The 12989-nt window shown below is 55.9% G+C and overlaps 2 protein-coding genes across 2 annotated transcripts in view; one reads left to right on the top strand and one right to left on the bottom strand.

Annotated features, from left to right (window-relative positions):
- The window catches only part of DUOX2 (dual oxidase 2), an 87339-nt gene that overhangs the window by 25347 nt on the left and 49003 nt on the right, over window positions 1–12989 (top strand). The gene's annotated exons all lie outside the window — the stretch shown is intronic.
- On the bottom strand, window positions 5422–12467 carry DUOXA2 (dual oxidase maturation factor 2). The gene is made up of 6 exons (XM_073361445.1): window positions 12321–12467; window positions 10855–10912; window positions 8762–8896; window positions 7962–8175; window positions 6765–6979; window positions 5422–5621 (listed from the first exon to the last, which is right to left on the bottom strand). The coding sequence occupies exons 1-6, from the start codon at window positions 12465–12467 to the stop codon at window positions 5422–5424; spliced, it is 969 nt and encodes a 322-aa protein (XP_073217546.1).

Genomic DNA, 12989 nt, shown 5'->3' with positions numbered 1-12989 from the left:
CAGTGCACTGAAGACCCTATTGTCGCACCCTGCTCCCCCAGCACAACACCCCTTGTGGCTCAGCAGCTCTTAGATGAGTGCTGTAAGTCTGCATTCCTCCACCAGGTGGCGTGCTGGCGGCATGCTGCCCTGCTCGCTCAGCTTAGCACCTGCTGGCAAGTGGTGCAGATGTTTGTCCACCATTCCAAACTGAGCGGTGCCCTCTGCTTTTTCCCGGCTTTGGTGATGGCTTATGTGACTTCCAGAGTTTCTGTGACTGGGGCAGCCTCTGCCTGCTCAGACCTGCCGCCTGTCCCTCCTTACAGCAATGGACCTGAGATTAGATCCCAAATTCCCCTCCAAAGATGGGCACTTGGGCAGTGGGATATGCTATGCTAGGCCACAGGGCTGCAGTCCAGGGTTATGGGGAACTATTAATTAGTTTGCTGAAGAACAGCAAAGTGCACCCACCGTAGGCCAGTGTGCACCCAACCAACCCATCCGACTGCTGCCCTGTCACGTCAGATTCTTCTAGCTGAGTGAGGCAGGGTTAGAGCATGTGGTCATGTGATTAAAGACTGGGTGGGGGAAGCAGAGGCACAAGGGGGCTGAACTAAGGCGGCCGAAGCAAGGTTAAAATTGGCATTTTCCAACTGTCAGGTGCTTGACTCTGCAACCTCAGTTATGGGTTTTTAATGTAATTTCCTAAGGGTGGAAAAGGCAAAAGTCCCTTCCAGTTATGTGCACCTGCAACCATTAGTTCATGACCTAGCATCATCAGGCTTTGAGGCCTGAGCGGTCAGTACAGGCTGCTCCCACGCGAGCCACAGAACTAACCTTGCCAGGGGGCCGTGGCAAAAGGCCGGGGGATGTGAATGAGCTGCTAATGGAGGCCAGCAACACACTGGGTTACCTAGACCTGAGTGGCCCTGTTTTACAGACAACGTAGCCGAGGAGAAAGATAAGTGCTGAGAGCATGGTGGCTAATGGATAGCACTGGGCCTCCTGCAATAATACAGTGGGTTCTAATCCCAGCTTAATAACAAAAACAGTGAAGGATACAGAATTCTTTAGCCTGTGTCGGTCTACAGATTGGGGCTGAGCTCATGGGCTCCTGGGTTCCAGCACAGTGCCCCTTCCCTAGCCCACAGGGGAAAACTGAAGGAGATGGAGGCAGTCTGGCTGGTGATTGAGCTCTATGTGCCAGGCTGAAGTGAGACACCAGGCTGGTGCATGCCCAGGGCTGGAGAATGTTGAGGCTCTGGGGCACACTGCTGAAACCAAGCAGACCCATACATGGGAGATGGTGTCTCAACAGTGTATAACTCGGAGCAGGGTGGATAAGGCCAGCAAAAGGCACCTCCTTGACCCCAGGACTGTTTCTTGGCCAGAGCTCAAGTCCTGCTAGAGCCCAGGGACGTGCAAGTGCTCTTGAAAGAAACCGTCCCAAGAATTTTTATATTGGAAAGCGTTAGTCAGCCTTAATACAGGGCTCTCTGCTTCTCCCCACATAGTGCTGTACAGCACCTCTCTTCCTCACAACAGGACAAGGGAGGGGAGCGCCTGGCTCAGCCCATGTGTGGGGGCATATGTGGGCACTCCAGCAGTAACTGGCATTTCCATAGAGGATGCCATCTGCCAGAGTCATGCTTCCATCTCAGACATGTTCTTAAGTACAGTACAGACAGTATCAGCTACTGGATCTGTTACCATCTCACTTCTGTAATGAGCTTTTTTTTTTTTTTTTTTAAGACGTTGGGCTATAACTTAACAGCCCATGAACCTCCACACACTTTTCTGCATGAACTGTTAGCTCCCCACAGTCACCATTCAGCTTCAGTGTTGTTGCTGCCATGTTTGCATAAACAAATCCAGCATCATTCCTGAAACAGTGGTGGTGCGTGGTTCTTGACCTCTGTGGCCGACCTCTACAAGGAAGCATATAGCACGATCCGCACTAAAAGGAAGCAGCTGGCAGTGAATCAGGTGGTACCTATGAGCTCTGGGTAGATAACACAGATCTCAGAACAGCTGCCACCCTTTCTTAAACAAATCCAGTGTCATCCTGGAACAGTTGTGGATCTTGGGCTCTGTGGCGGACTGCTACAAGGAAGCATACAGCACAGTCCTAGCTAAAAGGAAGCGGCTGGCAGTGAATCAGGCAGCGCTTATCAGCTCTGGGTAGATTACACAGATCTCAGGGCATTACAGCACGGAGAGTGTGATGATATTTCTGGTAAATGGTCCACTCCTAGCAATGGCTGCTGGAGAGGTGGCAATCATGATGTCACCATGTCTTTCACAGTCTTTGATATCAGGGACTGCGAAACTGTCGTGACTCATCTTGTAATCCCTGAGATACAGCTCCCCTGCCCAATAAAGATTTTTGCCATAAGCAATGCCCCCGAATGTGCCAGATGTCATGCCCACAGCCTCAGGTAAGAGGATGCTCATTTTGCAGATGGGAAAGCTGAGGTTAAGTGACAAGAATTAGAGGCATAGTGGGCTCATGGCTTGGGTCCAGATCCTCCAAGGCATTTATGTGCCTAGTTCCCATTGATTTCAGTGGAAGTGAGGAGCCTAAATACCTTTGATCTGGGTCTAGACTGGGGCCTAGATTCTGTGCTCCTCAGGCTTTCTACAGCCTTGCAGCCTCTGAATTCTGGGTCTGCTGAAGGCCTTCTCAGACCCTGGTGCAATTAAAGCAGCCCCTGGGTTGACATCCAGTGGGACTTGTGCTCCTAACTCACTTAAATGCTTTAGAAAATCCCATCTCACCTCTGCTTCAAAATGTGTCATTTGAAACTTGCAGGGAGGCTGATTTCAGGTGCTATTGAGGGAGTGGAAAAGACAGGAGAGAGCAGCCCCTCGCAGGAGTGATCAGCCCTGGGGCCTGGCTAGAGGTCTTGGAGGCTCAGATCCCACTACATGAATTGCCCTTACAAGCTGGCCCAGGCAGTCAGAAAAAGGGCAGGAGCCTGCACGTTGCTACACTTCTATTGTTTTTATTACAGTGTTCTTAGCATACACAAACTCCAAAACTCACCAGGATGCATCACAAATTACATGTGCCCAGATGCTGAAATGCTGCAGGGAATGTTGGATAAATAGAGGGCAGCCCAACCGAGGGGAGCCAGCCAAGAGACAATGGAGTCTCCATGTGATGTGACGCCTGCCCTCATGACCAACTCAGTACAGAGAGCCGCCCAACCCCTGAGCGGCTGCACGCCACAGTGCTGTCGGCTTCACTGCGCGCTAGGTCATCGCTTGCTTGAGGTCAGGCCCAGGTTTGGCAAAAGGAGCCAGGCCGCTTCAAACATACTGCTTTCCTTTTGTGCAGCCCTAGGTCTGGCACGTGCTCCTCCAGCTGGAGAGCCACTCAGCACCTCACAGGATCGGGCCCTGTGAGAAGATTCTCTTAGGAAGCCAGTCCCCACAGTGGTGTGGCAGTCTGTGCACAGTCCCATCCCCCATGCCTGCATTCCTGCTCCTAGCGCGACAGGGACCACCCCCCCACCCGCCGGACGTGCGGAGCGAGGGCACGGTCCCCCGCTGCCTGCCCACTGTCAGACCGTCAGGTGCTGTCATGTGACCACCCGCCTGTGGGCCCCACGCTCAGCCTTAGTATCTCCTTTACGGAGCTCGCCTGCCCCTGGGCCCTTACCCCACAAATCCTTTGCCCCAGCACATTCATGGACCCCCCACAAGCGGCTTGGATGACCACAGGGAGTTTTACAGAGGGTTCAGAGACCTGGCCCCGGGGTGGTGACTCACAGCACCAGGGAGGTGACGGCAGGGTCTCTGAAAGCCGTAGGTGATAGTGAACCCAAGTGCTGCCTCCCCCAGGGGAACAGGGAGCTAGATCTCCAAGGGGTGGGGCCCCAGGTGTGTCCTAGGTCTCTACAGGGGGAACATGGGGGTGGGCTGGCCTAACACAAAGGATTGGCTGGCTCAGGTGCCAGCAAAGCCGTGGGACCTGGGGGTGTGACTGGGATCTGGGGGTACATAGGACTGAATCCATGGCTTTAGGAGTCATTCAACTTTGTACCCACCCAATACATCTCTTTTTAAAGTGAAACCTTCCTAAGCCCTTGTTCCAGCAAGTGGATTAGGCTCGTGGCTGTGATATTAGCTACAGGCAGCATACAGCGCCTGCCCCATGTGGCTGCTGAAGCAGGCAGGGATACACCCGTTTTAAGGCCAGAATGGACCATCAGATCATCTAGTGTAACCCTCCCATATGGCACAGGCCAGAGAACTTCACCCCCGTTGACCCGGTATTGAGCCCCATAACTTGTGTTATAGTCCTTTTGCAAGAGTGGGTGGGGGAGGTTCTGTGACCTGTAACACACTGGAGGCTGGGATGGTCCCTTCTGGCCTTAAAGGCTGAGGCCCAGAAAGATGTCAGCTGGAATTTGAAAACTTGCAGAGATGGAGAATCCACCCCTGCCTTCGGAGTTTGTGCCAGTCATTACGCTCCCTTACTGTTATCAACTGGGGCCTTCTCTCCACTTTGAATTTGGCTGGCTTTAACCTCCGGCCATTGGTTCTCGTGCTGCCTTTTGCTGCTAGAGTAAAGCCCTTTAGTCGGCAATGTTTGTTCCCCAGGAAGGTACTTCTACCCCCTTGCTGTACCTATACCTGCAGTTCCTGGCAGTGCTTTAGTGCAACGCTCCCCTGCTGTCTTGTCATGCCAATATTCCAGCTGCCCTCGCAAACAGAGAGAGAGGTGCAGTGCTGACCCGCAGGACTGCAGCAGGAGGCAGCTCATTAATTAGGGAACCGTCACTTCATGGCTTGATTATTGTTCTTTGCAATCTCCCCCTGCCCCTGCCCTTCCCCCTGCCCCTGCCCCACCCCATCCCCTGTCCATGGCTGCTCATTGAACATACTAAACAGCTTCAATATTCTTCATATTGGATTTGGCCTTTTCAGTCTGTTACGTAGAATACTGGATGCCAGTAGCATTTCAGTCCCGCCTGCAGGATCCGAGTGTGTCTCACATACTTACTGTATGTGGGGGTCACAGCCTCTCCATGCGAGATTCCAGTCCCCCGACTCATGGGTTCAACATCTGTAGCCAGGTGTGAGTCCAGTGGGAGAAGGGAGGGTTTCGACCTGACGCCAGAAAGGGTGCGGAAGTGCAAGCAGAAATGGCTCCTGTGAACCCATTTGAGCAGAGCGACTATGCAGCTCAACACGTGTGCTGAGTCCCTGCTGGCTACGAGGCAGCGCCTTCCCTTTCTCTGGAGGCCGCTGGAGAGAAGATGAACTCGGAGGGTTCTCAGCCTAGCAGAGCATGGCAAGGCGCTCGCTGATTTTTGAAGTGCCAACAGGATGTGCAAGTTCAATCTCGGTGGAGAGCCGGAGAAGGATCTGGACTCCATAATGCTCCGCTCCCTCGACTTTAGGGTCCAACTAGGGAGGGCGGAGGAGCTTCCTCTAGACCGCCTTGATGGTCAGTGCAAAGTTGTCATGAGGATTCTTTTTGCTTGCCCAGAAGTGGGGGTTGCCATACGCTTCTCCCAGCATCACATTCCCTTCCTCTTCGTCCTCACTCCGGTCAAAGAAGGCTTTCAATGCCTTAGGTCGGAAGTAGTGCAGCACAACCACCATCACCCCAATCAGGAAACACAGCAAGCCTGGAAGACACAAGCAACGCACACACACTCAGCAAGCTCCTCTACTGTGCACCCTCCACAAGGAGGGCCCCTTGGGAGCAGCATGTCCCTCACGCAGGGTGACAGATCACACCCAGCTACCAGCCCGGGACACATCCCAGCTTCCACCCAGTTGATGCCCCCTGTATGTATTCTGACAGGCAAAAGGGAACGGCCTCCAAATGGGGAACTATCACACCCCCTTCCGCCTCTCACTGCAGTGACGGCACCATGGGCTGCTGTGCTCTGCCCCCCTTTCAAATCCTATGCCACACCCTACAGCACCATCAGCTGGACGTTTTGGGGAACATACATAGACTGTGGGAATTCTTACCACTTGGCCCATTAAGTGCATATAAAATCCACAATCTACTGAAAAAGTCCCACAGTGGCCTGCCAGCCCACTCCGCCCACCACTGGGAGCGATGCTTTTCACTGTGCAGAGGAACTGGTACTTTCATTGAGCGTGAGGCCTGTTTCTCCAAACAGCACCGGAGACCAGGCTGGCTGGGTGTGAGCGATTCAGAGCCGAGTTCCATCCGGAGCTGCCTACGCCAGCGGGTGCTGGCAGAGCTGCGGATACAGCCTGCTTGGGAGAGCTGGCTGGAGAACGACAGGGTTTTTTTGTGGAGAATTGTTTTCCTTTTGATTTTTAAATTTCCTGTGATTTTTTTTAAAACTTAACAACAACAAAATAAAAAGTTGGTTTTTAAAAAACCGTTTTCAGTTAAAAAATGAGGTTTTAAAAATCTAAACCAATGTTTTTCCAAATGCCAAAACTTTTTACCCAAAACTAATAATTTCTACCAAAACATTTTCAGTTTCTGGGGTTTCCAGGAAAAAATACCAGCAATGTCAATCACAATCAAACATGTCCAATGAAAAAATACCAGCTCCCAGGCTCCGTGGGAGCACGCACTCTCATTGTATCAGCCCCAGGGGCAGCTGCAGAGCACGGAGCAGCACAGCCAGGTTCATAGCTGAGGACTCTGACCCTCACGGGTTGGCTGTGAGGGACTTAGAACTGGACAACAAGCAGCAGGTGCACAGAAGGAATCTGCCTCCTTCTCAGCTGCCTGGTCTCTCCTAGAACCACATCACAAACAAAGCAAGTGTGATGCCTACTTGTTGCAAGCGTGAGCCAGAAGGATGCCCCGTAGACAGTCTGCAAGGAGGCTGGACCGAACTGGATGGCGCACATGGGGGAGTTCCTGACCGTGGAGAAGGAGAGCAGCGAGAAGATCATGAAGGCCCCAGTGACCAGGATCATGTAGCCCCCGTAGACCAGGACTGGCATGGAGAACAGCATGTTGGAAATGAGCCAAGCACAAAATGCCACCCTGGTGGGAACAGAAAAGCCACAAAATGATGAGACCCACACACAGCCACTGGAACAGGCCACTGTCTTGGCACCAAACTGACTGCTGGGCGAGCTCCAGCCTTGCAAACCCCTCGCCCCCTGAACGCTCACCTCCAGGCTGGTCTAGGAGCTCCAGGCTGTTCCTGGGCTTCCCCCAGGCACTGCCAGGACAGTGTGCTGGATGCCCCTCCCAGCTTCCATGGGCCAAGACAGAGGGGCGGTACCCATGGACAGAGCATGGCTCCTAATGTGGGACATGGCTGTTCCTTTGTAGGGGGTGGGGCAGCTTTTCTCTGTAGTTCTGCAAAGGGCCAGGAGGTGCTGAAAGCCATGCCAGGGGCAGGCTAAGGGAAGAGACAGACTGCAGTGAATTCCGCCCCCTGCGCTCAAAGTGGGTGGGCTCCAACCCTCAACTCCAAGTCAAAAGAAGGTTCCAAGTCAGATCGGAAGGACCATATTTCCAGTCTCGCCTGTCTGTCTGTCCAGCCCCCGTGGAGTTCACCCGCAGTCTGTCCACCCACTCATGCTTCCTGGCCGTAGGCAACAGGGGCCAAGATTTTCAAAAACAGGAGCCTAAAGTCAGACTCCTCCATCCATATTTAGGCACCTGCCTGATCCTCAGCAGTGATGAGCACTCTCTAGCCCCACTGGACCTACACCTGTGATCCCCAGGGCCTGGCTTCTGCTGCAGATTGACTTGGGTGCTGTATGGTTAGTGTGAATGGACTGACTGGTGTAGACCCCATTGCAGCTGGGGGGAGGCAGGCACTGCTGCAGGCCATGTCTGCTCCTAGGGAATGGGAGTCCAGTGCTGGCTTTCCAGAGGAGTCTCCAGGCACAGCAGGCTTTGCTAGCAAACCCATCTCACTTGGAGCAGGCCCGGGGCCAAACCAAGGATGCCCAGTCTGTTCCCCTCGGGAAGGGAGACCGTCCGGCTCCCTGTGAAGAAGGACGAGGCTCACCAGAGAGTTGCTGATGTGTAGTGGCCGGAGATCCTGTACTGGATGTACACGCCGCAGGGGCTCTGCCGGCTGAACTTCTCTGCCACGTACAGGATGGGGCTGGGCAGCCCCTTCACCAGGCTCTCCTCATAGATTTCGTCGTAGTTTTCTCCAAAGCGCCAGGCAAAGTGCTCGTTGTAGTTGATGGTTTCATTGATCTGATTCACTGGCTTCCCTGCAGGGAAGGGAAGCATCTCGTTAGCCTTGGGGCAGAACAGAGATTCCGCACTGTGTGGGGTTCCAGGGGGCCAAGCAGTAATGGGGGGGCCAGTTAGTTACCTTAAAGGCAGGGCTATTGCTGAGCTTACTGCCCCTTCATACCACCAGCCTGCCTTGAGTAGTTCACCCCAGAAAGAGGAGAAGCCCCATTGTCTCCCCTTCCCAGCTCTTCCCAGGCTGACCAGGTCTGGTGAGTTGTGTGTTATGGATCGCCCAGAAGGCAGAAGTCAGACAGTACTGACCGGGTGATAAGCAACTGTGCTTTCCGCAACCAGAGATTGGACTGCATGTTACAGGCAGTTCCCCCCGCCCCACACAGGACCTAGGCGGCCCAGCAAGCAGACTGGTACCCAGCATGCAGTGGGAGCCAGAGGAGATGTACGGGGGCCCCTGCAGCTGGTAATGGAGTCGGTGGCCTTACGACAAAGTGAGGGCCAACGGCTCATGCTATGATGCCCAAAGTCAGGGTTGGAGAGAAATCCCCACGGGCTGCGCACATGGGCCGCGTTTCACTGGCTGATGCATCCCAGCGTCGCACTCACCCACTAGCGTGACGTTGACTCCCCCCAAGCCGACGTGCAGGCCAATGTCTGCATTCACCATGGTGCGGCTGAAGGATTTGTAGGAGGTGTTCGCTGTCACCTGGCCAGTCTCCCAGTCCCCGGTGAACTGCACAGCTGGAAGGGGAGAGAAATCGTGGGTGGAGTTAGTCAGGGGCTAGCACCAGGCGCTGCTGCCCTCATGATCACCAGCTGTGGGCAGAGTCTGGGTTTGTAGGGATTACAACTAAGCCATGGACTCTGCGCAGTCATCAGCCGGCCAAGCTCCAAAAGGCCCTGACTGGCTTCTCATACTGAAATAAGCTCTTTAGGCTCACACCTAGCCCTGTCTGGGATCCCTCCATGCAGAATTGCCTGGCCCTGTGGCAAACAGAAGCAGAGAGGAGCCTGCACATCTTGGATCCAAAGGGTCACTTTGACTAAGGCATGTTCCAGCAGGACCTGGGAAGCCACTCACTGGCAGTGGTGCAAAGCAGTGGATGTGTGGCCTAGTGGAAAGAGCACAGACCTAGGAGCCACAAGCAGGGTGCTCAGCTGCCCTGTGCTGCCCCCCTTGTTTGCGGAGCTGCCCACTTTAAAAAAAAACCAAATAATTTATTCATCCTTGAACCTTTCAGATTTTCAAGCTCTAAAGATGAAGCCTGTACAACCTCCCTGTCTCAGGCAGGTTCAGGGAGACGCTCGGGGGGTCTGAGAGTCTATGTGTGAAGGAGTGGAGCAGAGGGGATGCATCAAATTGTCCCCCTTCCAGCCCCTGGGGCATATCTAGTTCATGCAACCTAAGACCCCTGTAGAACAGGCCTCGAAGGGGGTGGCGTGGCAGGCACAGACCCTAGAGTTCTCAGCACCCCAGCTCCAATGACACTGCACTGCCAGGGAATGGGGGAGCCGGAGCTGGGGTGGTCTGCAATGTGGGGGCCTTCAGCAGCTGCCTGAGATCCATGCAAGGCTCAGGGGCTGAACCTCGTGCTTCTACTGTGGAGGCACAAACCCAGACCTGTTCCTTTCACCCAAGGGGAGAATTCAGAGGAAATGCCCCAAGGGCAAACTCTGAGATCTTGCTGTAGACACACTGCAGTCCAGAAGGACTTGCAAAATGGTGTGATCCCCAAGTACTCAGGACCCGCCCCCCCAGTACTTGCTGGGGATCACAGAGCCAGAGTGTCTATCTATGGACTCCAAACTGGGCTTCCGGGTGGTGCCAGACAGAGAAATCCTTGGCTTCGGCTCTGAAAACGATTAATTATTCTTGTGTGCCCAAGCAGCACTTGGACATCTCGTTATGCTGAGAGCAGCATGTGGCAGCTCTCAAGTGCCTCAGGGAGGGTGGACTCACTCCCAGAGAAGGGGGTGGGGGCTGTACCCGCTGCTTCACGCCCCTTCTTTGACAGGCAGTCTTCTGCATTTCCTCAGAGTGCCCCCGTGGCATTTGGACTCAGGGAGCAGCCTGTAAAAATGGCAGGGACCCATCTCTAGGGCTATCGCGTGCTGCCAGTTATAACAACACTCAGCATCTCTCCAGCAGCTGCCTTCTAAGGGTCCCAGTGTGCTTTACAAACAGGAATTCAGCCACTCTCAGCATCCCTGTGAGAGGCGCAAATATGATAGTGTGTGCATGTATGTGTACATGACTACTGCCCTCCACTGGCTGGCACCAGAACTGTTCAGCTGTGTGTCATAGGCCTCCCTCCTGCTTACAGCCATTCTCCTGTAGATCACATAAGGGGCTGAGTGTTTGGGCACAGGGGGATTCGATTTCTATTCCCTGAGAAGCTCTGAGTGGCCACAGAGAGCCGAATAGTGACAGCCACAGCATTCCTAGATGGCCATGCATTTATTAAAATACTATCAAGCCCATTATAGAGATGGGGAAACTGAGGCCCAGACATGTTAAGTGACTTGTCCAGGTCATACAGGAAGATTTAGTCAGAGCTGGGAAGAGAACCCAAATCGCCTGTGCTCTAACCACTAGCCCATGCTTCCTGTGCACACACCCAAAGCCTCCCTACCAGGAAGTGCCCCTGCTCTGGGAATACAGCCCTGTGGGTCACTGGCTAGTTCGAGGGAGCACTTACCAACAATCACCGCCCCAATGAAAAGGCTCAGGATAACCCGGAGTAGCCAATACAGCCTCTGTGAGGAGAGAGATGGAAGGGGGGTCAGCTGTAAGGAGTGGCCCAAGGGGTCCTCAGTTCTCTTGCGAGTGAGTGAATGTAACAAAATCACTTAAAAGGAGCAAAGCCATTATGAGACTAAGTTCTCTGGGACAGGGGCAGAGGCTCTTGCACCTGTTTGTGCAGCACCTCGCACCAATCCTGATCAGGGCTTCTAGGCACTACTGTAATAGAAATAACCAATAATGTCATTGGATTTACAGCAAAACTGCTGTGAGGGGGGAGAGGCCAGGACTTGAGTAGCAGGAGTGCAGCCTATCAGAGGGGAGGGGCAAATGCAGGGGTGTGGGAAGCCCAGTATTCGACTAGCATGGGGTTGTGGGGCAGGGCCATGGTGCCCTAGCAGAGCTGGGGGGGCAGGGCTATGGTACTGGCCTAGCAGGGGGCTGTAGGGCAGGGCTGAGATACCCTGGCAGAGCTGGGGGGCAGGGCTACGGTACTGGCCTAGCAGGGGGCTGTAGGGCAGGGCTGAGATACCCTGGCAGAGCTGGGGGGCAGGGCTACGGTACTGGCCTAGCAGGGGGCTGTAGGGCAGGGCTGAGATACCCTGGCAGAGCTGGGGGGCAGGGCTACGGTACTGGCCTAGCAGGGGGCTGTAGGGCAGGGCTGAGATACCCTGGCAGAGCTGGGGGGCAGGGCTATGGTACTGGCCTAGCAGGGGGCTGTAGGGCAGGGCTGAGATACCCTGGCAGAGCTGGGGGGCAGGGCTACGGTACTGGCCTAGCAGGGGGCTGTAGGGCAGGGCTGAGATACCCTGGCAGAGCTGGGGGGCAGGGCTATGGTACTGGCCTAGCAGGGGGCTGTAGGGCAGGGCTGAGATACCCTGGCAGAGCTGGGGGGCAGGGCTATGGTACTGGCCTAGCAGGGGGCTGTAGGGCAGGGCTGAGATACCCTGGCAGAGCTGGGGGGCAGGGCTATGGTACTGGCCTAGCAGGGGGCTGTAGGGCAGGGCTGAGATGCCCTGGCAGAGCTGGGGGGCAGGGCTACGGTACTGGCCTAGCAGGGGGCTGTAGGGCAGGGCTGAGATACCCTGGCAGAGCTGGGGGGCAGGGCTACGGTACTGGCCTAGCAGGGGGCTGTAGGGCAGGGCTGAGACACCCTGGCAGAGCTGGGGGGCAGGGCTATGGTACTGGCCTAGCAGGGGGCTGTAGGGCAGGGCTGAGATACCCTGGCAGAGCTGGGGGGCAGGGCTGGGGTACTGGCCTAGCAGGGGGCTGTGGGGCAGGGCTGAGGTGGGGGTGTCAGTGCCCGCATGCAGTAGGTCTGGCAGGTCAGAGCTCTCGGTCTCTCTGTTCCCGAATGCGTTGCACGGGAGCGGCTGGGGCCGGGGCCGGGGCTGGGGCTGGGGCCGGGGCCGGGGCACTCACCGCTCGGCCCCGGATCCCCGGCAGGATGAGCAGGAAGCTGAGCGCCAGCGACAGGAAGACGGCGATGACGATGATGGAGCTGACATCGAAGGCGAAGGCCTTCCTGGGCTGAGGGTAGAAGGGGTAGACGCCGTCGAAGAGAGTCATGGTGCGGGCTGGGCGGAGGGCAGGAAACCTGAGAGAGAGACCGAGAGAGACTCAGGCGTGCCCGGGGCCAGCGTATCTGAGCACCGCCTGGGACGCGCTCCCGGCCGCGGGGAGGGGGCTGGGATGGGAACGTGCCCCAGGGCATGAGTCGCGCCGGGGGCCAGAGGAAAGGCGCCGGCCAGAGGCGCGGGGGAGGCGGCGCTCGGAGCAGGGCTCGGCTGCTCTGCGGGCCCGGAGGTTGGGCCCCGTTCCCGGCCACGGGCGGGGTTTGTGGAAGCGGACGGTGCGGGGAAAGCAGAGCCACGTCCCCACCGAGCGCGGCTCTGCTCCCCGCTGCTCAGCCTCCCCCTTCCCCTGGACAGCCCGGACCCTAAGGCAGCCACCGCTCCGCGCTCGGCAAGGGCGAGCTGGGTCCTGCCTGGCGCTGCAGCCGCGGGAGTCAGGGGCTTTGTATTTTGCGGTGCGCCTTGCAACCGCACCCGTCGGAGCGATCTCCCGGGCTAGCGGGCGCCCTGACCCGCC

This window comes from Lepidochelys kempii, chromosome 10, assembly GCF_965140265.1.
Source record: "Lepidochelys kempii isolate rLepKem1 chromosome 10, rLepKem1.hap2, whole genome shotgun sequence".
Taxonomy (NCBI): Eukaryota; Metazoa; Chordata; order Testudines; family Cheloniidae; genus Lepidochelys; species Lepidochelys kempii.
This window is presented reverse-complemented; position numbering and strand designations above follow the sequence as displayed.